The 25,114-nt window shown below is 35.2% G+C and overlaps 2 protein-coding genes across 3 annotated transcripts; one reads left to right on the forward strand and one right to left on the reverse strand.

The window, feature by feature from the left end:
* Nucleotides 1–5,872: 5,872 nt before the first annotated feature.
* LOC127127112 (DEAD-box ATP-dependent RNA helicase 8) lies at nucleotides 5,873–11,818 on the forward strand. Of its 2 annotated transcripts, XR_007805229.1 has the most exons (10): nucleotides 5,873–6,620; nucleotides 7,579–7,639; nucleotides 8,220–8,454; nucleotides 9,139–9,377; nucleotides 9,684–9,935; nucleotides 10,019–10,199; nucleotides 10,555–10,643; nucleotides 10,725–10,798; nucleotides 10,876–11,006; nucleotides 11,482–11,818. XR_007805229.1 is itself a non-coding variant. In XM_051056230.1 (9 exons), the coding sequence occupies exons 1-9, from the start codon at nucleotides 6,343–6,345 to the stop codon at nucleotides 10,952–10,954; spliced, it is 1,488 nt and encodes a 495-aa protein (XP_050912187.1). In that variant the 5' UTR covers nucleotides 5,873–6,342; the 3' UTR covers nucleotides 10,955–11,061. The 2 variants fall into 2 exon arrangements, 1 of the variants encoding a protein (XP_050912187.1); XM_051056230.1 differs by lacking the exon at nucleotides 11,482–11,818 and having other exon boundaries at nucleotides 10,876–11,061.
* A 504-nt stretch (nucleotides 11,819–12,322) lies between these two features.
* LOC127127113 (kiwellin-1) lies at nucleotides 12,323–13,133 on the reverse strand. The gene has a single exon (XM_051056231.1). The coding sequence runs from the start codon at nucleotides 13,107–13,109 to the stop codon at nucleotides 12,540–12,542; it is 570 nt and encodes a 189-aa protein (XP_050912188.1). The 5' UTR covers nucleotides 13,110–13,133; the 3' UTR covers nucleotides 12,323–12,539.
* Between the last annotated feature and the right edge of the window lie 11,981 nt (nucleotides 13,134–25,114).

Genomic DNA, 25,114 nt, shown 5'->3' on the forward strand with positions numbered 1-25,114 from the left:
GGTGTGACACAAATTGTCACACCTAAGTTCAAAAATTTGTATCTCCATGGCCAGGTATCAAAAACTCATGAAATTTACATATAAATGAACATCAGCCAGTCAACAATCATCTCAAAAATTTTCAAGAATTTATTTTACATTATGAGCATTTCATAAACCAAATGGTAAAATGTATCAATTTTGAACACATGTGAAATAAGCCTAGGTCAAACAATATTTTTGCCATGCACAACTTTGACCAATAGGTCAAACAAATTCTACCCTCAACAACAAAGTCAAAGAAACAATTCTCATATTTTTCTGATATTTCTATGATTTTTTATGAATTATTTCATGTGTTAATGATTTTTTATGAATTATTTAAATTAAATGAAATTTACAATGGCAGTTTGGTAATTAAATTAGGCGGGGGCGGTAAACGCCTGGTTTGAAAATTCAAACCAAAAATTGGATCAAACAGTGTTTCATCATCACCTTCAGCGCAACATTTCCAGAAATTCACAAAATTGAAGAACATCAAATCTTCATGGAAATTAACAAGCATGGGACCATTCGAACCGTATGAACATCAACAACACGAATATGAACTTATTTTTGTCCAACTCTTCCTAAATCATGTGAATCTATCGATCTAGGGTTTGGACATGAAACTTCAAATCACGATTGCGCAGCCTATGGTTCATTATTTGCTAAACTACATATATCATCATAACCTACGTAGCATGAACTTCCAAACACATATGAACAATTAACAAATCGTGAGAATCGAATTTCTTCAAACCTGGAAATGGCAGCAGTGAGATCAGTGTTCTTCGAGCTTTTCTTCCTCAAACAGATGCGCTATGACCTTGTGGAAATGAGATGCTATGCTCAGATGCACTCGATTTTGCTCCTAATGCTCGAAATCACAATTCACCATTGTTGAGGTTGTTATGAACAGTCACGATCCAAGCCTTTTCCACCTTCAATCTCCACAAACAGATGATCACGAGGATAGAAGAAGTTCAATGCAAAAGGAATTATGAAGATTGATTGAGATTTGGTGAAGAATTGTGGATTTGAAGTTCAATGTTCTTGAGAGAAAACTTGAGAAAATGAAGAGTTTTAGATCTGAATTTTGGTGAAATGATTTTTTTGTTATGCTTAGCATGTGATTAAGATTATATATGATGCACTAATCCAAGCTTAATCATGTAATTATGCAAATTGGAATTGTTAATGAAAGTGCTAATTTTTCAAGCGAGGGCAAAATGGGAATTTCATAGGACAGCTCAATGCCACCTGTTTGACAGCTCACACAACTTCCAAATGCCATGTGTGAGCTGTTGAAACTTGTCCCACTCTCATTGGTTGTGTAATTTGCAAAATCACATGTGAATGCCACTTTGTCCATTTTTGCCATTTCATTTTTCAAGCCAAATCTCAAATTACAAGCCTTAGGCATGAAGTGATGATTCCAAAAAATTTTAAATACCATTCATGAGGTGTTGCAAAAATCCCCACTCAAAAATTCCAATTATTTCACAAGTTGGACAATTTTGCCCCTGGTCCATTTAACTGTCCAGTTGAAATTTGACTTTTTGCATTGACCACTTTTGGAAAAATCCAATTATGCACCATGAAAGTACATGTCAAATGGAGTTTGTGCATATAAAGAACTTGCAATTTGGACAAACCATGTGGAAGTTATGGCCTCCTGATTATGGGTCATTTTTGAAATTCACTGAGCCATAACTTTCCAACCATACATGGGATTTTCAAGTTCTTGGACTTTTTGGAAAGGTGAGAACAAGATCTACAACTTTCATGTTGAACAATTTTTCATTTGAAGCTTCCTTGGACACGTGGCTCTGAGGTCCAAAACTTTCCATTTTTGGAAACTTCAATTACAAGTCACTTTCTATTTTTGGCAGTTTTTGTTCTGACTTGATTTTCTTCATTCTTAAGCTTTGAGATGTCATATAACACTTGTTCCAACATGAATGAAGTGTATCCAACTCATTTCCACCTCCAAATCCATCAGATCATGTACAGTTGACCACAGTTGACTTTTTCATCTGATAGATGAATCTGACCATGCATAGATCAATCTGAGCCCCAATCTTCAACTGAAATGGCTCAAGGGTGAAACCCTAGCCTCAATTATCTCCATAAAATCACATAATGAACCCCATAACCATCATAAACCTCATCTCCTGATCATGCCCTGACTGGCCCAATGCAGCTGATTAGGGTTGACCAGTGGTCAAAACCCTAATCTCAAGGAATCTTCTTCAATCACTTGATGACACCCAATCATGATGATGATGATGTATCATTGCAATCAAGATGAAGACCAACCTCCATTGAGAATCACAAAACCCTAATTCACAGCCCAATCCTCAGATGGCCAATGATCAGTCAATAAACCCTAGCTCGCACTTTGACTTCCTCATCTCCTGATCAAGACTTGGGAGAATGGCTTGCACAATGTAACCACATGATATGCAATATGCAATGCCTAATGACCTAAAAATGTAATGCAATATGTTAAGCTTAGTCCCAAGAGAGGAGGGCAAATTTTGAGGTGTTACAAGGTGCCTATTAAAATAGTTCTTTTAAACATTCGTCGATGATGTTAACAAAACAACATGAATCATCGATAGTTGGGGCTTTTAAAAACTGGGAAAGAATGAACTCAATTTTCCTTTCACCGGCCTCAAAAGTAAGCTTCCTTCGTTTCACATCAATGATAGCTATAGGGACGTGCATTACTGACCAAGCTTGTTTCACCTCCCCCAGCAAAACCTCCTGAGATGGTATTGAGTGTGTGGTGTGTTACTTTGGTTTCGCAAACCTCCATTGTACTCTTCCCCTTCTTAGTGGATAAATTATAAGAGTTTGCCTCTCTCTGGAAAGGATCTCGTTTCCAGCTTCTCCTTTAGTATCTTTCACGTATGATAACAAACGGCCTCTTGGGATCAGGATCCTGATTTCTTTTTTTAGCTGATGACTGTCTTTTGTATGATGGCCTCACAAATGATGATAAACACATTAAGCATTCTCGTCTTCCCATTATGGCATTGGCTTTCTTGGGGCGATTGGGTTCTGGTATTAATTTGAGATGGTACACTTCGTGCAGAATATCCACGCATTTTGAATTAACCGGAGTAAGGCTCTCAGTGAAGTTGTCGTATGGCCTTCAGGAAGGCTTCATTGTCGATATGTCCATTGACCCATGCCTATGGTGACCTTTCTAGGCCCGGGTCCGTCATGCATAGGTTGCACCTTCTCCTTAGCATATCAGAATCTCTTCTCCATATTGCTTTCTTCACCCTTAATGTAATATTTTGCTTTATTCATGACTTCATCCATGATGGTGGTCGGCTTTTGAGCCAAATACTCATTGAAATGACCAACCTTTATGCCATTCTGGAAGGCTCCTATGAACATTTCTTGATTTAAATGAAAAAGTTTTATTGTCTCTTCATTGAATCATGCCATATATTCTCAGAGAGACTCAGAGGCCCTCTGACGGATGTTGAACAGGATGGTGGTGGACACCTTTCTATGCTTGCTGGCGGAAAAATATTGCATCATCTTCCTGGTCAGATCCTGGTACCCGATGATGGATAATCTAGGCAAACTCATGTACCAGTGTATGACAACATCTTTGAACGTTCCTGCCATAAGTTTTCACTTTAAAGAATTAGAAGCACCAACTATCGTCGTTTGATTGTTAATTGAAATTATATGCTCTAGTGGATCATTTTTGCCATAAAAAGACGACAAATGTAATGGTTTGAAGTTTTCAGGAAGTTGGTCCTCCCAAATTGCTTCTGAAAGAGGTTGAGGATCCCAAAGTTCCTATTCTGCCTCCTATTCTCCAGTGCTTTGTTGAAGTGTGTGAACACTCTCCTGCAAGGACTCGTTGTATTGGCGCAGATTCTCAACATTTGTCAAAAGTTACGCCATGTCTGGTGGCGTGCGAGGTTCACTCCTGGTGGGAGATGATCCATACATCGTGTTGTTGAGGTGTAAATGATGTTTTTGTGCGACATGAGAAAGTTTTGCCGAGACCCCACAGTGGGCGCCAAATGTTCTTGATAAATACTTTTTGGATGATCTCCCTCATGCGAGTCATGTGAGACCACAAATGAACTGTAATTTAGATGATACTTGTTGCCTGTCTTTTCTTCATTCTGTGGAAAGCCTTTTATACTCATCTCACTCTTCAGGATCATTAAGGAGTGTCTCCTCAAGTTTCATATTAAATAATAGCCTTAACGTCAACCACTTTCATTATTATCATGTAACGTTCTCGATCACTATTTGTAACCCTCATGAAACCCCATATCAATTACGCCGATCTATATATGTCGTCCAAAAGTACGTCACTAATAACCCTATAATCCGACTTTCGATTTGTTTCATCTATAACAACTCGCCATTTTATCATTCTTTACAAATCCTCGGCATATTGACATTCCCTAATCGACTTCAGAAACTTATAAAGTATTATTATTATTATGATTATTCAATCCGTGGAATTTATTAAAAAATTTAATAGTTAGCGTAACCTTCAATTTAGTATATTAGTATATTATGTAACGTAATTAAAATAAAAAATAACTTCCAATTTTATTAAAAGACAAAAAAGTTAACTCGTTAACTCTTGGAATTACAAGTTTTTGTAATAATAGAATAAATAAATAAATAAATGTATTTCCAAATTACATTTTATATAATTAATAAAATTAAACCTTATATCTAAATAATGAAAAAATTGAAAGTAGTCAAATATAAATTAAGAAAATAAATTATTAAATACTAACATAAAGACAAAGTAGTATAAGAACTATTCATTTATAAAATTAGCTTAAAAATTTAATGGATATGCAAATCAATTTAATTAAAAATTATAAACCAATTTTTCTAAAAATAAAAAATCACTGAAAACAATTTTTAATAAATATTTTTGGAGATGTTTTGACCCGATCTAATACTAGTTTATATAAATAAACAATTTTTTTTACAAAATTATTAAAACAAATATAATTCTCATATGAAAAGATATAATGTTTTATTTGTCTGAAATAAGGCATCGCAATGCGGTTTAAATTAATTTTGAGATAAAATAATCATCTAATTCAAAAATAAATTTATTCGTAGTTCATTTGATTTTGAATGATTGATTAAAAAATATCAATAAGATCTAATTCAATTTCATACAATTTAATTTAGATTAATTTATGAATATCCAAATTATAAAATATATATATTTTTATTAAAATTATAAAAAAGTTGATAAATAATAGATTTGATATAATATAAAATATATAATATATTAAATATTAATATTAAAAAATGAAAATGATTGATTATGGGTAAAATAAATAAAATAGTAAAAAATAGATTAAATTAAATTAATAAATAATACTAAAAAATAAGTATTATTAAATAATAAATTAATAAAATATATTATATTAATTAAAAATAATCAAAAAATTAATGAGTATAAAAATATTAGAAAATGAACTATACGCCGAATGTAAATTTATTTTACACTGGTAACCAAAGAGGACCATTCATCCGTCAAATCAGACTAAAAATTTTAAAACGCTTGTTTAATATAGCAAAATGATATATTTTTATTGGACGACAATATAAATTTCTTTTTACACTGTCAAAAATATATACAAACAATTGAGTTTGGTTTTGAAAAATCAAAACTATTTTTTTAATTCAGGATATTTTTATTAATAAAATATCAGTAAGTCTATCTCTCAATTAAAAATATCTTATGTAATTAAAAAAAATAATTTTTAATTATAATTTGATTAATAATATGTAATTAACTTTTATATTTTTATATATACGAACTTAAAGCAAATACACTCTCAAGTGTTGGAAAAACAGAAAATCCACTCCATACACAAGGAGCAAGTTTAGAGAAACACAATTCGAAATGCTTCCACACACCATAACATGAAACAACACTGAATCAAATTCAAATTTCATCTCTTCAATTTTCAATTTCTTCTCGATTCAAACCCTCCAACACCTGTAGATCTGTACAAAAAAACCTTCCATTTCTCTTCATCCCAATTTACCCAATTTTTTTTGGGATTCTTGTAGTTGTATCATACCCTTAGAAATTTCACATTTTTCTTCTCAGATTTCGTTACTTTAGCCTTTAATCTTTAATCTTTAATCGTTAACCCCATTTTGAGAAATCACCGTTCGAGGGGTTCGGCTTTAGTATCATTTCAGTGATTTTGAAGAAACCCTAGCTTATTGGTTGAGTTTAGCTTACTGTACATTCTTTTTCGGTAGAATTTTTTTGGGATTTGAATCTGTAACATGAACAATAGAGCGAGATATCCACTTGGGAATGGGTTAGGTCGAGGTGGTGGTGGTGGAGGGTTTCAACAGAGACCAAATCAACAACAGTATGTGCAGAGGCACATGATGCAAAATCAGCATCCACAACAACAATACCAGCAGCATCAACAGAATCAACAATATCAGCAGCAGCAGCAACAACAACAGTGGCTGAGAAGGAACCAGTTGAGTGGAACTGACACCAGTGTTGTGGAGGAGGTCGAGAAGACTGTGCAGTCTGAAACAAACGACTCTAGGTGCTCTTTGGTCTTTTGATTTTTGTTTTGTTTTTTAAGCTTTTTGAACCTAACCAGATTAATTTCTTGTAGTTACATTTGTATATTTGTTTGTGTATTTGTCTTATACCTATGGCTTGTCTGTGTTTGTGTTACACAGTCATATGCATTTTGATGTGGATAATTAATATAGTTTGTATGTTTGTCGTGTTGAGTATTGAATTTTTGATGTTAGGGCATGAGACCTTTTCGATGTTTATACATTTGTGTGTGTGGTTGTTTGCCCAGGCTGTCTATTAGGTGATATCTTGCTGTAGGAGGGAATCCTGTCCTCTTATAAAGGGTATTTGCTGTTAATGTTTGTTCGTTGATATGGTTTATGTGTAACTTTGTTGATATGGTTTATGTGTAACTTTATAGCTTGATTATTTTAGCCCGCTCACTCTTTTCTTAACTGTTGATAGCAATCTGTCTCCTTCCACTGTGGTTTGCTTAATTTTCCTGTCTTAGAGTGTAGTAAATTGGTTTTATTTTCTTTTTCTATCCAGTGGAGAATCAAATTAGAATTTTTTTTTTCATTTAATCAAGAGCCTTAGATGATTTTGAAAGTTATTATCATGGTTTGTAAATGATTGCTGAAACTCAAATTTGTGCAGGGAACCTGAATGTTTGATAGTGTTATATGAAGTTCTAGGTTCTGAATGTTTTATCTCTGTCTAACATAACCAGAGTTGCATTAATTTCTGTATAGTGCTCTAATGTAAAGTTGGTTTGATGATGTTTACAATGATTTCTAATGCCTTGCTATTGCAAATCTAATATGATATGGGTTGATGTTTGCTCTATCATGTGTTTATGAAAGGTTTGAAAATAGCTTGTAAAATTCAATTATTCTACTGCCAGATAAAGCTAATGTGATTGTTTTTCCCTAAGAAAAGAATGTCTTTTAATTTTATTCTCAATTGATTTTGTATGTTAGTTCACAAGATTGGAAGGCAAGACTAAAGATTCCACCAGCTGATACACGCTATAGGACAGAGGTATGATTACAAACAATTTAAAGCTGTTATCATATATATTCCAAGTGATTGTTTATTTAAATTATGTATTATGCTTTGGTTTTTGTCATATATTTTGTTTAAGAATTGGGATCTTTGAGTTTGTCAGGAACAGTACGCATCCCTTGTTGAAGTTGATTCTCTGCATTGGCTTTAGCTTTCATTTTGTTGAGTCATGTCATTTTTAGTACCCTATGGCCTGTGCTCAGTGCCTATTAGACATTTTATTTGATATGCCATTTTTCAGTCATTAGATGATTACGGCTTAGAATTTAGAGTAAAAACATGCTTGTAAAACGGCAAACTCTTAATAAATTTTTTTTTACGTCTAGAAATATAGGAAATAATATCAGATTCTACTCATTCTCACCCTTCAAACTTCATTGTTACAGAATTAATTTTTTTAATCATAAATTAAGTGCTAGATGTCAGATTGTTGCTATATTTCCAAATGATATTCATAATATTCTTTTAATGGTCTGATAAATATTATCTATCATCTTGCGGTTAGTAATTTAAAACATTGTGCTAGTCTTGACCTTTTGTTAATTTTTCTACTCAGGATGTGACAGCAACTAAAGGAAATGAGTTTGAGGATTACTTTTTGAAGCGTGAGCTGCTAATGGGAATATATGAGAAGGGGTTTGAAAGGCCATCCCCTATCCAAGAAGAAAGCATTCCAATTGCCCTTACTGGTAGTGACATTCTTGCTAGGGCTAAAAATGGAACAGGCAAAACAGCTGCATTTTGCGTTCCTGCATTGGAAAAAATTGATCAAGATAACAATGTTATTCAAGGTAGGTTTCCTCTTCTTTGATTACAAGATGCTTTGAAGTCTAGTAGAATGGATTACACTTTATTATGTCTCAGTTCCGTTCCGGTAGCCTGCTGTTTGTTGTCAGCACTCAGCAATGTTTTCTTATTAAATTTTTTAAAATGTAATGAACTTTTTAATAGGGTAGGTCGGGCTATTTATCAATTTCATTTTATGAATATTCAAAGAGTACAAGTTTGACTTCCTATCTGTTTTCAGCATTTCAACCAGAATATGATGTTTGTTATGGGAGCTATTTATCAATATAATCTCAATATAAGTGCTTTGGTCAAATTTTGCTTATATTTCATTCTGAAGGGAGTTTAATTTATCCGAGGCTCCTATAGTATTGTGTGTAACCATTAATTGTTCCTTGTTCATATTATTAATTGTTAATTTATTATTTATGATAATTACTTGGCAAAATTGTGTTAAGGCCCACCAAGTCTTTTCCTATTTTTTTTCAATGACAAATGTGCAGACAGTGTTTTGGTGCCAAACTGCCAATTGTCAAAGTTAACTGAATAGAAAAAGATATGTTTTGTTGTATTAATGCATGCTTTCATTTTAATTGTTCAGTTATTTAGTGTCCATTTTTTATAATATGAACCGATTTTAGGGTTACCCATGTTTTGACCATTGCCTTTTCTTTTGTCCTGTCATGCAGTTGTTATACTGGTTCCAACACGAGAATTGGCTTTGCAAACATCTCAAGTATGTAAAGAGCTTGCAAAACATTTGCAAATTCAAGTTATGGTCACAACAGGCGGTACAAGCCTGAAAGACGACATTATGCGTTTATATCAACCTGTCCATCTGCTAGTTGGTACTCCGGGAAGAATTTTGGATCTTGCAAAGAAGGGTGTCTGCGTTCTGAAAGATTGTTCTATGCTTGTGATGGATGAGGTAAAGACAGTTTACCAGATATTTACCAATTTTATAACTTTGTTAGAGAAGTATACTATTGTTAATCAGATGAGAAATTATGATAAGAGTAAGGAATGTTTAATATTGTCTGATATCTGGTCGCGTTTCTCTTGTTTTTGTCTGGTTTGCTAGGGTAAGGAATTTCTGTCCCTGTCTAAGTTGCATTTTGAACTTTGCAGCAGATGCAACAACTTTGTATATTGCATCTCTGATTTATGTTTTAAACATATAGCCGAACATCTTCACCTTCGATTACCATTTTCTCTTTCTTTATCTTGGTACCAGGCTGATAAACTTCTCTCCCCAGAGTTCCAGCCTTCAATTGAGCAGCTGATTCAATTTCTTCCCTCAAGTCGTCAAATCCTTATGTTTTCAGCTACATTTCCTGTTACTGTAAAGGATTTCAAAGATAGATATCTTCGTAAGCCGTATATCATTAATCTTATGGACGAGCTAACTCTGAAGGGTATTACCCAATTTTATGCATTTGTGGAGGAGAGGCAGAAAGTCCACTGCCTAAATACTCTTTTCTCTAAGGTATATGCTCATGCCAAAATATTGTAAATTTTTTATTTTATTTTTGAGATTTGGATATGATAGTAATATGGCTTCTATTACAGCTGCAAATAAACCAGTCAATCATCTTCTGCAATTCGGTTAATCGGGTTGAACTCCTTGCCAAGAAAATCACAGAACTAGGGTATTCATGTTTCTATATTCATGCTAAGATGTTGCAAGACCACCGTAATAGAGTTTTTCACGACTTCCGCAATGGTGCCTGCAGAAATCTTGTTTGTACTGGTATGTTAATGACAGTTTAGCATCCTGCCATAGATGAGCATGCTTGTTTCTTTGTATTTACTATGACTTTCTTAAATGTCTAACTGTTTCTTATCTGTATTTCCTTTATTTTCTGATACTATATCCATTTGTTTGTTAGAAATCAGTTTTTAAAGTTAATAGTTGCATAATTTATTAGTAGTATACTTTATATGATTTACGTATGCAATTCATTAATGGAATGGGGATATTCTTGGTAATAGTAATACGAAAGTGTGTCATAAATCTTGTTTGATATAACTGCTTTATTAAGCTTGTTAGATTTTTATTATTCCAACTCGATGATTAACTTTTTATCATTCTCATTCTGAAACAGATCTTTTCACTAGGGGAATAGATATCCAAGCAGTGAATGTTGTTATTAATTTTGATTTTCCCAAGAACTCGGAGACATATCTGCACAGGGTATGTTTGATTTCTGCCTTTTCTCCTACATTGGTAATGATTCTCTGTATGTGTTGTCATGGGTGCTCCATTGATATATAGGTTGGCCGATCAGGGAGGTTTGGACACCTTGGTTTAGCAGTGAACTTAATAACCTATGAGGATCGTTTCAATTTGTAAGTATGTCTGTTAGATACGAGTTTCCGAGCTACTCGGTGCAGATTTCTGATGCGTTTCTATGTATGTTGTCCAGGTATAGGATTGAACAAGAACTTGGCACTGAAATAAAACAAATTCCCCCATTCATTGATCAGGCCATATATTGTCGGTGACTGGTGGTAAATACCCTGTTTGTATTCTCAACTGTGGTGAATAGCATCATCGGTGAGTGATAGGAACCATTTTCCTTTGATATTTATGATCATGGCATCTTGTTTGTGGTATTTTTTCATCCAAGAGTGAAAATAGATATCTCTATATTTTTATCTAACTGTCTGCAAGTTTGTTTCATTAGAGAAACAAATTGGCTTAGTTAAGAGCATAAAGGCAATAGTAACTGTTCATCCAAGAATCAATGGAATTAGATTAAAAACCTATATAGCCATTTAAATCATAATCATTAATTTTCCGATGAACTTTTATAATTCCACACTTTATCTTCTAAATGCACCCTCGAATGGAAAAGTAAAATTATTTCCATAAGAACTAAACCAAATGTTAATCAATTAAATATTATCTTTATTATACTTCAAATATACTTCTTGTGCACCTTATATTCATTCTTTTTCTAATGATTTGTCAACTATGATTCATTAGTTGGTGTTTCTGTTGCTTATTGCTTTTGTATCTTTTTTTACAGCATGACCTGATTGTCACGCAAGCAGGTGTGAATGCGCTGCACGAGGATTCAATAAGTTAGGGTATTTGTTAGACCCCTTTGTTGAATGTTTTGTTATTTATTTATGCTTTTAAGAGCCCTGGAAAAATAATTAGAACCTAAAGTTTAATAATGGGTTTTTAAATGCCAGACATATGCTTGGCTCCTTGGATTGCATTTGCAAATTGGTTATTATTAATTGTTATTACTCTAGATTTTCCCATCTTGTTGGCCAACTGTTTACAAGTGTGCCTTACTGTGATGACTTCCCTTCACACTGGCTATTTCCATTATGACATTTGAGTCTTTTGATTTCTCATTGTGGTTCTCACAAATATTTTGTTCTCATGGGAATTTTCACATTTTCTGCTCAAATTGTGATTGCATGTTTCATGATAATGATGGTATATCTGTACAATTTTTTGGGCTAATGTATTTGATTTGATACTAGTTTGTTGATTGAACCATGCTTGGATGACTTTGATGTTATCAATCAATTCACTTGAAAAAGTGAGAGACTTAATAGTTTGAAGCACCTAGAGTCATTTTTATTGAAAATTGGTTGCTCCAAGGTTCGCAGATAAGGGTATACCGAGTCCTTAATACTAACACGGTGCTATTAAAGTTCAAGAGACAAATATTTTGTATCTATAACAATCTGTCTTGTTATTATCAAAGTATAAGACACTTGTTAATACACAATATTCTTATAGTAGTAGATATTGAAATAGGAACATCAATTTAAATCCGGTTCTTGCTACCTATTTTCCATAAGGAAACGAAGATCAATTTTAGAAAAGCATTACTAACTAGATCTAGATTTAATTCCAAAATGCTTCTTATTCTGCCAACCAAGTTTAGTAAGAGATAATTTGGAGTTTTAATATGAAAACACATTTAATTTTAGGATTAGAGCTTTATAAATAAAGGTATGTACTGTATTTTCTTAATTAACAACAAGTATATGATACAAATAAGATGAGAAATAAAAGTGCATAATATAACTAAATTAAACACCTTAGAAACAGCAATGTACAATATCAAGCATCTGACCAAGTAATGTCAAGGCCACCCCATTGATCTTGAGGCACACCTAAAGCTTTCCACACAGCCTTGGAAGCATCAACAATATTGTTTGGACAAGGAGGTTGGTAATCATGTTCTTCATCACACCCCATTGTAGAGTCACACTCATCAACCACCATGGCCACCACACTTTTTCCATTAGCACTGATGGTAATGTTTTTGAGGCACCTACTCTCGTGGTTGAACCATCCGGTGGAAAGTGCAACAACAGGAGTGTCATCAGAATGATATTGTTTGTCACATTCTGAAGGACCGCCTCCATCTCCACCTTTTTGAAAACTATTAAGAGTGAGATACGCTTTTGTGTAAGTAGACACTGATGGAGAACATTGATAAGTTGTGTACATTTTTCCTTGTACACAACAATCAGAATCATTTTCTTGATTACATTGTCCTGCCGGAGCATTCTTTCCTTCAATTCTACCGCTTGGACGACAACTTTGAGCTTCCGAGTAGACACAAGTTGTTAAAATAAAAGTAAGAAGCAACAAAAGAAAAGAAACTTTGGAGCAAAATCTATTCATTTTGTGTATGCAACTGTGTTTTTTCTCTTTGTTGTTGTTGTTTGATGATTTGGGGGGAGATTTAAGTGAGTATATATAGAGAATTCCACTCTATCTTTTTTGTTGTGTTTACTACAAGTTAGATATTGGGTCAAAGGCATGTGTTTACTACTACATCACTAAATGATCAGTTTTGAGGTCAAAGAACAAGTTCTACACTACCTTACTCATTCTTGTATTTGGTCCTTTTTGATTTAAAACATTAACAAAAGATTATGATTTAGTACAAAATTAAAGGTACAAATTTACAAACCATCTATAGAGAATTACTCAAGTTATAATAAACTAAACAGGTAATTAAATGAAAATTCTTTACATAATTATGTTTTTTCCTTATTAGCAAGCCAAATATGATTGTAGGCTATGATTCATTCATTTTACGTACTTTGCAATATTTTATTTAATACTGATAAGCGTGAAGACAATAAGAATTAATTAATCAATTGAATTTCATATTCTCGTCCTTTGTTCTTGCCAAAAACTAAAATTGTAGAGAGTATATGCATGGACATGTAGTGGGATATTAGTTCTCCTTCGTGTCCTACATGAAATTACCTGTAACGTGTAAAAACAATAACCATCAAAGGTTTAATAGAAAAACAAAGGTACTGTCTCCATGACAAAACAAATAAAATATTAATTAAGAAAGATAGATAGCTTGCAAACATGTATTTCAAATATTATTAAAATCAATTCAGTTATTAGACTTTTATTTTGATAGTTAGTTATTGAACTATATGATTTCCTAATTGACTTTTATTTTACTTTGATAGTTAGTTATTGATAATGCCCTGGTAGAATATAATGATAGAGAAAGAGAAATTGTCAGGAACTTGTTATTTTTCAGTGATAAAACAAAAGAAATATAATCTAAAAAATTACAAGAGCAGTTTGCTCTATCCGAAGATAATTTATTCTGGTATACTAACTTCTAAATAAACTTTCCATCTCCTCTAAAAAATAATAAACAACAATTTAAATATCACCCATAACATCAGCCAATAACTAATTATTTGAAATTAAAATAACACATTAAAACTATATTATTTATTTATTTTATTTCTCCTTTGATAAACCCTCCAAAGAACGGATTTACCTTTATCCTTAGTTTGTGCGCTATCAATGCCGCCTCCAAAAGAAACAACATTGTCCTTAAGGCTGAGGGAAGGAAATTGAATAATGACGAAATCCTTATCTTCCCAAGTAGCTTCCTCAATAGTTTTGTTCTTCAAATGGATAAGAACTTGAGAAGTAGATATACCATGTCAAACCATTGTCCTTTGATCTAAAGTTCTCTCTGGTTCCCACACCGAGTCTTCATTATTCTCTAAACTAGCAGGGAGAGTTGGATTAACAACAACATCACCGGCCGCTTTCTTAAGCAAGGAAACATGAAAAACATGATGGATCCAAGAGGTAGAAGGTAACTCCAACCTGTAAGCAATAACCCCAACACGTTCAATCACCTTAAACAAACCAAAATACCTTGGAGGCAACTTGGGACAGGTTCTCGCCACAACAGATTGTTGCACATGAGGTCTCAGCTTCAAGAAAACCAAGTCACCAACTGCGAAATAACGTTCTTTACGATGTCTATCTGCCTATGTCTTCATCCGGTCTTGAGCACTGGATAAATGATGCTTCAGTTGTCGTAAGCATTCATCACGATCAACCAAGTCTCGTTGAACAACCTCCACTTTAACTTCGCTCGGTAAATAATTAGTGATTATTCGGAGGGGAACAACCATACACCACTTCAAATGGAGTTGTACCCGTAGAAGAATGAAAAGTAGTGTTGTACCAATATTCTACCAAGGAAGCCACATGGCCCAAGTCTTAGGTTGGTCAGCAATAAAACAACGAAGAAAAGTCTCCAAACAATAGTTAACTACTTCTGTCTGACCATCAGTCTGAGGGTGGTATGCAGTGCTAAGCTTCAAATATGTATCTTGCTGTTTAAATAGTTCCTGCCAGAAATTACTAACAAAGATGGGATCTCTGTCACTCACAATAGATTCCGGAATTCCATAAAGTCATACAACTTCTTTGGTGAAAGTTCTAGCCAAAGATCTTGCAGAATAAGGACGCTTAAGAAAGATGAAATGAACATATTTGGACAACCTATCTACCACCACAAAAATGACTTCGAATCCCTTGGACTTTGGAAGACCAATAATGAGGTCCATAGAAATATCTGCCCACACTTGATTTGGTATTGAAAGTGACTAGAGAAGACCACCGGGTGTTGAAGTTGCATACTTGTTGGAGTTTTTTTTAAAAAATAACCACAATTTTCAAAATAAATTTCAAAATAACCATTTTTTCAAATTTTCCCCCAAAATAATCACCTTTTAAAACAGATGCGCCAGATGAACTTGCATATCCATTTTCCATCTGGCGCATACACCCTTGTATTATTATTTTTTTTATTTTTTTATTTTTTATTATTTAATAAATAATAAAAAATAATGTAAAAAATAATTTATTCATGATATAATAAATGTTACATGAGATTGACAAAAATTTAATGACCGACCCGATCGAAACGTCCCCTGTTCCACATCCAGGTGCGCTAGTTTTTCTTCGAGGTCTCCCACGATTTTCCTGAGGTGTTTGGGGTCTTTGCGTGCCGACCTGATCGAATGATGGCTGGTGTGAAGGTCTAACGGAAGTTCCAACGGTATTTGAGAGATGTGTCATCATTTGTTCCCAATATCCGGGGGGGCTTTGGCCAACGATGCTTCCGTAATGGAGTTCGATGCCCATGTCATCGTAGTTAGGTCGATGGGGCTGGGTGGATTGTGGATGGTATATTTGTCCAAATTGGGATATTGAATCGTTTTGGAAACGAAGCAATGGTTCCTGGGACGTACTATAGTTAAACAATGATTGTGTATTTTGGTGATGAGATGTTTGAGTGGTCATTGGTGGGGGGCTACAATGAAGTGACCCATATGAATCATCTGGGCTATAGACGGTTGTGGTTGAAGCGTATAGTTGTTGGTGGGTAGGGTTTGAGTCTTAGTTTTGTGGTTAGGTGGGTGGCATGAATGGATCGCGATGTTGGGTGTTTGGTTGTTGGGTGGATGGCATGAATGAGTTGCGAAGTTGAGTGTTTGGTTGTTAGGTGTATGTGGTAGGTTGATGGTGTGAGGTTGGTTGTTGGGTTTGAGTGGTTTGACATTAGTACTGGATGGGGACTTGTTGTTGGGTGTACGATGATGAAACTAGTTGACGTGGATCTATAAAATACCACGGCTCAGACACACATTGTTGCGTTGTTACCGACCTAAACCATACCATATATTGTTGAGTTGGTCTTGCACCATGGATGGCTGGTTCGTTTAAGATGTGTTGTCGTTGATTCCTCCGTTGACGACACATCTCTTTTGGAAAGTCTCTCCAATCGGCAAAAGATGGCAACAACAACATTTTTCCAATCGCCTATGCCCTTGTTGAAAGGGAGACTGCTGAGGGATGAAGTTTTTTCCTAAGAAATCTCCGATTACACGTTGCACCTCAGCCTAACTTATGTTTGATCTCCGACAGACACCCTTCAATCATCAGTGCATATTGTAACACCTCAAAATTTGCCCTCCTCTTCTTGGGACTAGTTTAGCATATTGCATTTCATTCTTTAGGACATTAGACATTCACATATTGCATATCATGTGAAAGTAATGAGGTCATCCTCCTAAGTCTTGCTCAGAAGATAGAGAGTTTAAGAGATTCATGCCTGAGGGTCTTATTGAGTTGATCACCAACCATCTGAGGGTTCGTGCTTCAATTAGGGTTTTATTGGTTCCTCAAGGAGGTTGAGTATTATCTTGTTGGTAAGGATATGTCATCATCATCATGGTTATGTCATTTTCAAGGGGTTCATTATTCATGCTCAGGTTCCTTGGGATTAGGGTTTTGACCTCTGGTCAACCCTAATCAATTGCATTCTTTCAGCCAGAGATTTTCAAAGAGATGAGGTTATTTCTTGGATGAGGATCATATGATTATCATGTTGAGCTTATATGAGCCAAGGTTCATTTTGGAGCGAATTGGCCAAGTGTTAGAGGCTCAAAGTCATCTGTGCCTTGCCTAGTCATCTGGGGCCCATAAAAGTCAATAGAAAGTCAACTGAGGGCTATGAGGTGGAGAAATGGTTTGAGACACTTCATTCATGTCCAAAAGAGGTTTATTCATCATGTCAAACACCTATCTTGAAGAATTTGAAGCCAGATCAAAAGTTTCCAAAAATGGAAAGTTTTTGGTCCAAATTCAACTTGATCTTACATCATCAAAGAAGCTTCAAATGAATTTTTGTCAAACATGAAAGTTGAATATCTCTCTCTCCCATTTCCAAAAAGTCCAAGATCATGAGCATCTGATGAATGGTTGAGGAGATATGATCAAATCATTGCCAAGTGTGCATGGAACTTCCAAAGGCCATAACTTTTGACTCATAACTCCAAATTGAGTGCTCCTTTTTGCATAATTCTTCTCATGACATGAACTTTCCAAATCCATCAAGGCATTGCATGAATTTTCATCACATAATCATTTGTTCATACATGTGATTTTTGGAGGGAAAATCATGAATTCAAAATTGGTGCATCATATGGACTTTTTAACCATTCCAACATGTTCATAAGAGGATTTTAAGTGAAAATGCATGGCCATTGTTACTGTTCACGTGGGATTGCATGCATGGGGTGAAAAAACCAAATTTTACATAACACCTTATTTCTCACTAATCTCCAATTAACCAAAGCTTAATTAATTTTCAGTAGGATTAGCACATCATATAAATACATAATCCTAACAGAATTTGTGATTGGACACCATTTCTAGATCTAAAACTTTTTCCCTCCAAATTTTTCTCTCAATCCAAATTCAAATTTCTTTCACATAACCTTGCTATTTTCTTGCATATTCTTGTTCTGTGACATTGATTTGGTGTAGATCAAGCTCTTAATTGCAGCATTTAGCCAAGATTCGTGTGGTGCAAGCTCAAGAACACAAGTATGGAAGTTCAGATTTGAGCAAGATCTAAGCCACTACGGGCTCCAATTTCTTCATAAAGCTTCATAACAGTGATAGAGGAATGGATTTGAAGCTTGTCAAGCCTTGAATCGCGCGTTTTCTCAAACTGTTCTTCAAGAGGTAGGTTTTTTGAACCTCTTAATTATTCAAATAATGCACATGTTTGTGTAGATCCTTCCATGCTGGTTAATCTGAGCTAAATTTCATGTGATTTGGATGAGAAATGCATGAGATATAGTGAATTAAAGTTTGACATGTCAAAATGTTTTTGATCGATTCTTAAGTTTCATGATGATTTGGCCTTGGTTAATGATTGATCTGTAACCTACATTGAAAGAGCTTTCAAATGATATAATTATTTTGGAATTCTGGAAAAATTTTGGTTGCTGTTCGCTGTTGCTCCGCCGTCTTCGCGAAGAAGACGGTGGAAACCACCACGTACCGTACGCGTACCATACGCGTACAATATGCTTTGGTTTAGACTGTACGCGTACCATACGCGTACCACAACTAGGGTTCGCTCTGGTTCAGCGCTCCAAAGCTACTGTGCGCGCGCTATTTGCCTTCGTGTTGCCTGTTCGATTCCAGCCTGATGACATTTCCATTTCTCCATTTTATTTCATTATTTTTCATGTTTTGCAATGTTTATTTCATTTTATGCATGATCTTCAAAAAATCACCAAAAATAGTATAAGGATCCAAATAATGCCAGGTTTTTTTCTACATGATCCTTGAGATGTCTGGAATTTTATGGTTCTGATTTTATGATTTTACCATTTCTGGAATTTGAATTGTGTTAGAGTGATTGAACATGTATGCTTTTGTGACCTTGCTTCATTCATCCTATCATAAAATGCTCATACATGATCCAAATGCCATGAAATTTTGCATGATGATTCTTAACATGTTGATGGATTTGTGTGATTTTATTTGGCATTTTTTGCTATTTCCTTCACTATTTGGGACACATGTACTTTAGGTGTGACAATTTGTGTCACACAATTAGATGTCTTGCTTGTGCATTTTATTTCCAAGTCATTTGAGTTCTGTTGATCCTGATTTTTGGCATGGTGATTGTGTTAGACATGTTGTATGCTCATGAAAAATTCCAGAATTGTTTGACTCATTTCTGTTTTGATATGGAATTTTGATTCTTATTATCCGTTTGAATGCTTTGAAATTGTCTTTGCCTTAGCTTGCTCATGAATTGACTTTGCTTGATGATTTTGATTTGGTCCTTTTTAGGACATGTTCATGATTGATTAAATGAGCTTTATGTTGAGTTTTAGTTGCTGTTTTGACTTTTTTCTCCATCTTTGACCCTAGGCTTTGCCTTAGGGGTTTGGACTCACATTTTGAGTTGTGCATTTCAGGTTTTCAAGCAATTAGCCACATTGGTTGATATGATCTCATCACTTGAGATACAAGTTATTTTGGTTGACTAACCTTGCTGTTTTGTAGGTCTTTTGGATGGTGAATCAATTTAGTTTGCTTGCACCTTAGGCCTTACACCATTGCTGTTTGATAATTGGTTGTCTGACTGTTGTTGATTGTTTGATTTGTCTGAATGTAAATATTGACTGGTTTAGCTTTTCTCACAGGTACTTTAGCCGCTTGAACTCATTATTTGAGTTGCTTTGCTTTGCTTGTGGTTGGCATACCACTTAGGTAACTTCCTATTCTCCATGTAGTTTGGAAGACCTGCTATCTTTGGCAGGCACCTGTCTGAAGCCCTCCTTAAGAGGCCATGTTTTTGTTTGTTTATAGTGTGTGCCTTGTACATGTAAAGACCTCCTAAGCGAAGAGGCATTGGCAGATAAAAGGGATGTGCAATCCATCCCCTGCTATTCAGTTGAGTCTTTCATCTTGCTCACACCATGTGTTGATGCACTTTGAATAAAAACCCAAAATCTTGTTGTGTCAGTCATGTGGAATAGAGTCCCACATTCTGGACTCCCACACCTTCATTGATCTGAAGCTCACCCAGGCCTGGGTTAAGAGCTATGAGGCATAACCCTCATCTCCATTTCATCTGCTCGACCATCGCGAGGAATCATATTTTTCGAGATGCGACACATGCATATTATGTACTTACCTCTACTTAGACATGTAGATAGAATAGGAAGTTACAGTTGGGGATCTGCTTGTCTAGCCTATCTCTATAGCTCCTTGTGTAAAAACTCACACAAAGACACATCTACATTTTCTGGATGTGCTGTTTTGCTACAAGCATGGGGTTGGTCAAGACTACCGTCTCTAGCACCCGTCAATAACAACCCTTTCACATTTTCATATGCACAAAAGTAAGTTGTTTAAATTGCTATATCTTTACTTTATTTTTTAAAGATTATTACCTCTAACTAATATTTTTTGACTTTTTGGTGTAGATGGTCTGCACGTGGTATGAGTTACAACAGATGTCCAAGACACTGTATTACTCAGTATCGCAACCTGTTGGATCACCTTCGACCGACAGACGTAAGTAAAATAACTTAATTATTTCATTATATTTTGTTAACTTCTTCTACATTGACTATAATCCTATCTTCTTTCATATTTCAGTTCATTTGGCGTCCATACCTTAATTTGGATCATGACCATGAGGTCAACGCTGAAGACGCGGCCGTATGGAATGTATGCACACCAATAATACGGTTCACAACTGTGGAGATGCACAACAGTGATCGTGTGAAGCTGCAGTTCGGTATGCTCCAAAATATCCCAGATCCCCCAGCTAGCCTATGAGAATGACATCTGCGTAAAGTTAACGACCAATGGAACTTCAATCCATGGCAAAGCTTCGCAAGATCGGAGTGTCGCAAATAGAAGCACCGTCATGACCATGTGTTAACTGACGCAGTCATGTCAACTGAAGAAAAACCAAGCCGTACTTATATGGCTTGGTACAGATCGGTTGGTTTTCAGTTCATCGCCGAGGATATGTATCTGTACGACCCACACCAACAAACTTACACACCTGACACCTCAACATCAAACCCCCAACAATAGTGTCAGACCGGATACACACAACCCCCTGTTCGTCAAACGTTCCGTTCAACCAACACACAAACATATAACCAAAACATACCCCATATCACCAACAACAAATTGACCATCAACCTGAGACTCAACATCGCTTCGCACCCACCCCATCACCCTACCAAAGTCGCCTAAGCCAGAACACCCAACGATAATTCAACACCAACCGCCCTTCCTCCTACCGTAGCCAAGAAGCCCAAATATCACAAAACCAAAACATCCAACAACCCTATCTCTACCAAACACCCCAACAACCTTTCCAACCTTTCCTCGACGCATCGTTCACACCCATGTCTCCCTTCAACCGTCCCGGTCGCCCATCAATGAGTCAACCACATCCCAACTTCTCTGGCATGGGTCATGAGCTCAGCTACGGCGGTACACCATCGATGCATACTGAAGACTATGCCGACTTGTCTGAATACCTCAACAGACCTTCTCCTATAGTTGGTAGTGACGCTCCTGGCCCCTCAGATGATCAAACACCGGTACAGAATCGTCAACATGGGTTAGGGTAGCTAGAGGATGTGGGACCGGAGGTCGGTTAGGTGATCTCGGTCATCACCATTAGGTTTCTTTGTGTAAACGGCAAATTTTATTAATATCAAGTGGTCCTATATCAAATTTATCTATCACGTATACCATATAACAAAAAAAATTGCATTTTAGGAGGAGTCTCCAATTGCATTGGCGACTCCTCTTAAAACCTACACAGGGGCGCCAATTGGATTGGCTAGGGCACCTGCCCTAGCCAATCCAATTGGCGCCTCCATTCAAGTTTTAAGAGGAGTCTCCAATTCAATTGGCGACTCCTCCTAAAAGTGGGGTAGTTTGAGATTTTTTTTGAAACCAGGGGTATTTTGGGAATTTCCTTGAAAAAGTGGGTTATTTTTGTAAAAAAACCACATTTGCGCGTATTTGATAATCATCATAAAAATTATTTTTGTTTAATAATGTATTTTTAATATTTTTAAATGACAAAAAATGCATCAGATGATAAAGTGAGCAAAATATCTTTTCAAATTTTCTCAAATTTTCTCTCTTCCCACTTTTCATCACTCACACTTTTCTCATCACATTCTCACACACTTCACTCATACACTCTCACTTACATTTTTCACTCACTTTACATACACTTAATATAAAAAAAAAATCGGCACCTACAAACCACCCAATCAACCACCATCTTCATTTGGTCATTATCTTCATACCCTCATCAACAATCTTCATCAGCAACTTTCATCAACAACCTTCATCACAACATACACCTCCATAAGAATCTCCATTAACCACTTCCTTCACCTCAAACCACTTTCATAAAAATAATCTTCTTTCTCACAAATCACCACAACTACACCATAACCAAAACAAAGGAGAAAAGAAAAATGTGAACCAAAGCATCACTCACAACAATCACTGTTCATCTTCTTCCTCGCATTCAATCTCACAATTTCATCAATATCATCCAACAACCATTATCAATAACATCAATCATCAACAAAAAAAAATCATAATTGATTCGACATTAACAACCACATCCACAACAAAACCAAAAACAAAAATCAGAGGCAAAAATAAATAGAAGAATAAGAATAAGAATGTGTAACACGAAATCGGATCCGGTGGAAAGTTTTTGAAACCTTCACTTGCCACCACGAAATCCACCTGTGAAACTACTCATCACAATTTCTGACCATCGTGGGGAGCTATTTTTGATGCTGGAGATCCCCCAAACACCACTGCTCGCATCTTCGTGCCCCTCGCCACCACTCGTGGCCGCCAACTCACTCGGCCGCGTAGTTCCACCATTACCCATGAGTACTCTTCTTTTCTCCATTCACGAATCGACTTCCATGACTTGATGATTCATGTTTTTTTTATTGAGATGATGAATTTTGATTTCGTTCACGATAGTATGAATGACAATTTGACCAATCTCCAATGAACACCGTCAAAATTATCCATAATGGGTAGGGTACAAACCCGTAAAAATGGATACGGGCACATACTCGAGTAATTACCTACAAAAATAAGTGGGTATGGACACATTGATATCCACTCCATCCCATACCCGCACATCATATTTATGTATTTTAATTTATATTATTATATAAAAATATATGTTTATCAATTTTAAAAAGTATATTAATGTTAAACCTTTACGAATTTAATATAAGTGTTGGTTTATTTCCACAATAAATTTTTTTTAATGTTTTAAAACACTTAAAATGATATGACATTTTATAATTGATCTATTTAATTTTAATAAGAATGCGGGTAATGGGTACGTGTATAGATACTTATATACCCATAGGGCACAAGTACTGATGCTAACTTTGGCGCCCAAGCGGCTATGGGCTCGGGTACATAGATTTTTTAAAATCGCGGGTATGAGGATGAGTATTATAGTACCCTGCCCATTGCAATCCCTACACGAGAGAAGAATGATATCGAGGGAAATGAGAAAGAAGAATGGGTCTGAACCCATTTTTCTTTATTTTTTAATTTATTTGTTTTAATTTTATTTGAATTGGGGGTCTTCACCACATGGCCATATCTGGCGCATTGTATTTAAGTTCAGAGGTGATCTTGTACAAGAACCCCCAATCGTATATCTAGGAACACAACCACTTAATCATAATCAGGTGGCTTAGAAGAATGGAATTTGGCTACATCATAAGTATGGATCAGAACCGTCTAATTTTCATCAGACAGTCAGGACAATCCATACCCTTTTATTTTATTTTATTAAGACTGAGATTTAGGCCCTAAAAATTACTCAACCCATACCTTTTATTTCTCTAATGCACCTCTGCTTTGCTCTTTAATTTTATTTCATTCTCAATAACACATTATTATTATTTTTTGTATTATTAATTTTTATTATTTTATAAAAATCAGATTAAAAAGAGAATAATTGGGTGCACATCCTTTTTATCCTCGAATAATCAAAAGAAAGATGTATACCTTGTTCAAATTCGATTACTCGTCTTCTGCTAAAAATATCATAAATAAAAATCGGATTAAAAAAGAATAATCGGTTTCACACCCATTTTATTCCCCGGATAACTAGACATGTGGCGTATGCTTCGTTCTAGCCGAGCATTCGTCTTCCATATATTAATAATGATCTTTAAACACTTCTTTCATAAATCAAAATTGGATTAGAAAGTGAACAATTGGGTGCACACTCTTTTTATCATCACGTAAACGAATGCGAGGCGTACGCTTCGTTCTAATACCTGTCTTCCACCTAAAAATAATAAAAACCAATCAAATTCATTTTTTCGCCTGTGCACGACTAAGCAATTTCTCAAGCAACGTCAATTGTCTAAGTGCGAGTCTTTTTATTTCAAACAACTTTTATCGCGAATCTTTTTTAATCAAAGAATCTTTTACCGCCCAAGCGCGACTAAAATCATTTTTTACAATTAAAATAAAAAAATATTTGATGCCTAGAACTACATAACTTTAAGTTCTCCATCACACCTAAGAATACGTAGAAGCGACATTCAACGTCTCGTCAATCACCCTAATAAAAAACCTATTTTCCCCTTTTCTTTTTGTAAATACGTCATAATAACTAGGAGAAACCAATAATATCTTAGGCCAACACTCTTATTCCCAAACCTAATTACGCGGTTCTTGTTGGTTACAACAGATGTCACGTGGTGATAATACATTCCTTGCACATAATCGACTCCTGAACCTGTATCTGGTTGCGATGACCATTCGATGTTTCTCTTTTAAAAATAAAACTTCGGTGGCAACTTCATTAACATTCGATCATTATCGTGCTCAGGTATTTTATGCGCCACGGTAGAAGTGTTTTTAACCCAGACGTGAAAGTTGGAGACCATATTATTTTTCAAGTCACACAGTTTAAATATCTT

Source organism: Lathyrus oleraceus, chromosome 3 (genome assembly GCF_024323335.1).
Source record: "Lathyrus oleraceus cultivar Zhongwan6 chromosome 3, CAAS_Psat_ZW6_1.0, whole genome shotgun sequence".
In the NCBI taxonomy this organism is placed as follows: Eukaryota; Viridiplantae; Streptophyta; class Magnoliopsida; order Fabales; family Fabaceae; genus Lathyrus; species Lathyrus oleraceus.

What these genes read in the sequence shown, in the direction of transcription:
- LOC127127113 (XM_051056231.1), bottom strand. Translation starts at nt 13,109, where the DNA reads ATGAATAGATTTTGCTCCAAAGTTTCTTTTCTTTTGTTGCTTCTTACT.
- LOC127127112 (XM_051056230.1), top strand. Translation starts at nt 6,343, where the DNA reads ATGAACAATAGAGCGAGATATCCACTTGGGAATGGGTTAGGTCGAGGT. An exon ending in ATACACGCTATAGGACAGAG is followed by an intron (nt 7,640 to 8,219) that starts GTATGATTACAA and finishes TTTTCTACTCAG; the next exon opens with GATGTGACAGCAACTAAAGG. An exon ending in CAGAAATCTTGTTTGTACTG is followed by an intron (nt 10,200 to 10,554) that starts GTATGTTAATGA and finishes ATTCTGAAACAG; the next exon opens with ATCTTTTCACTAGGGGAATA.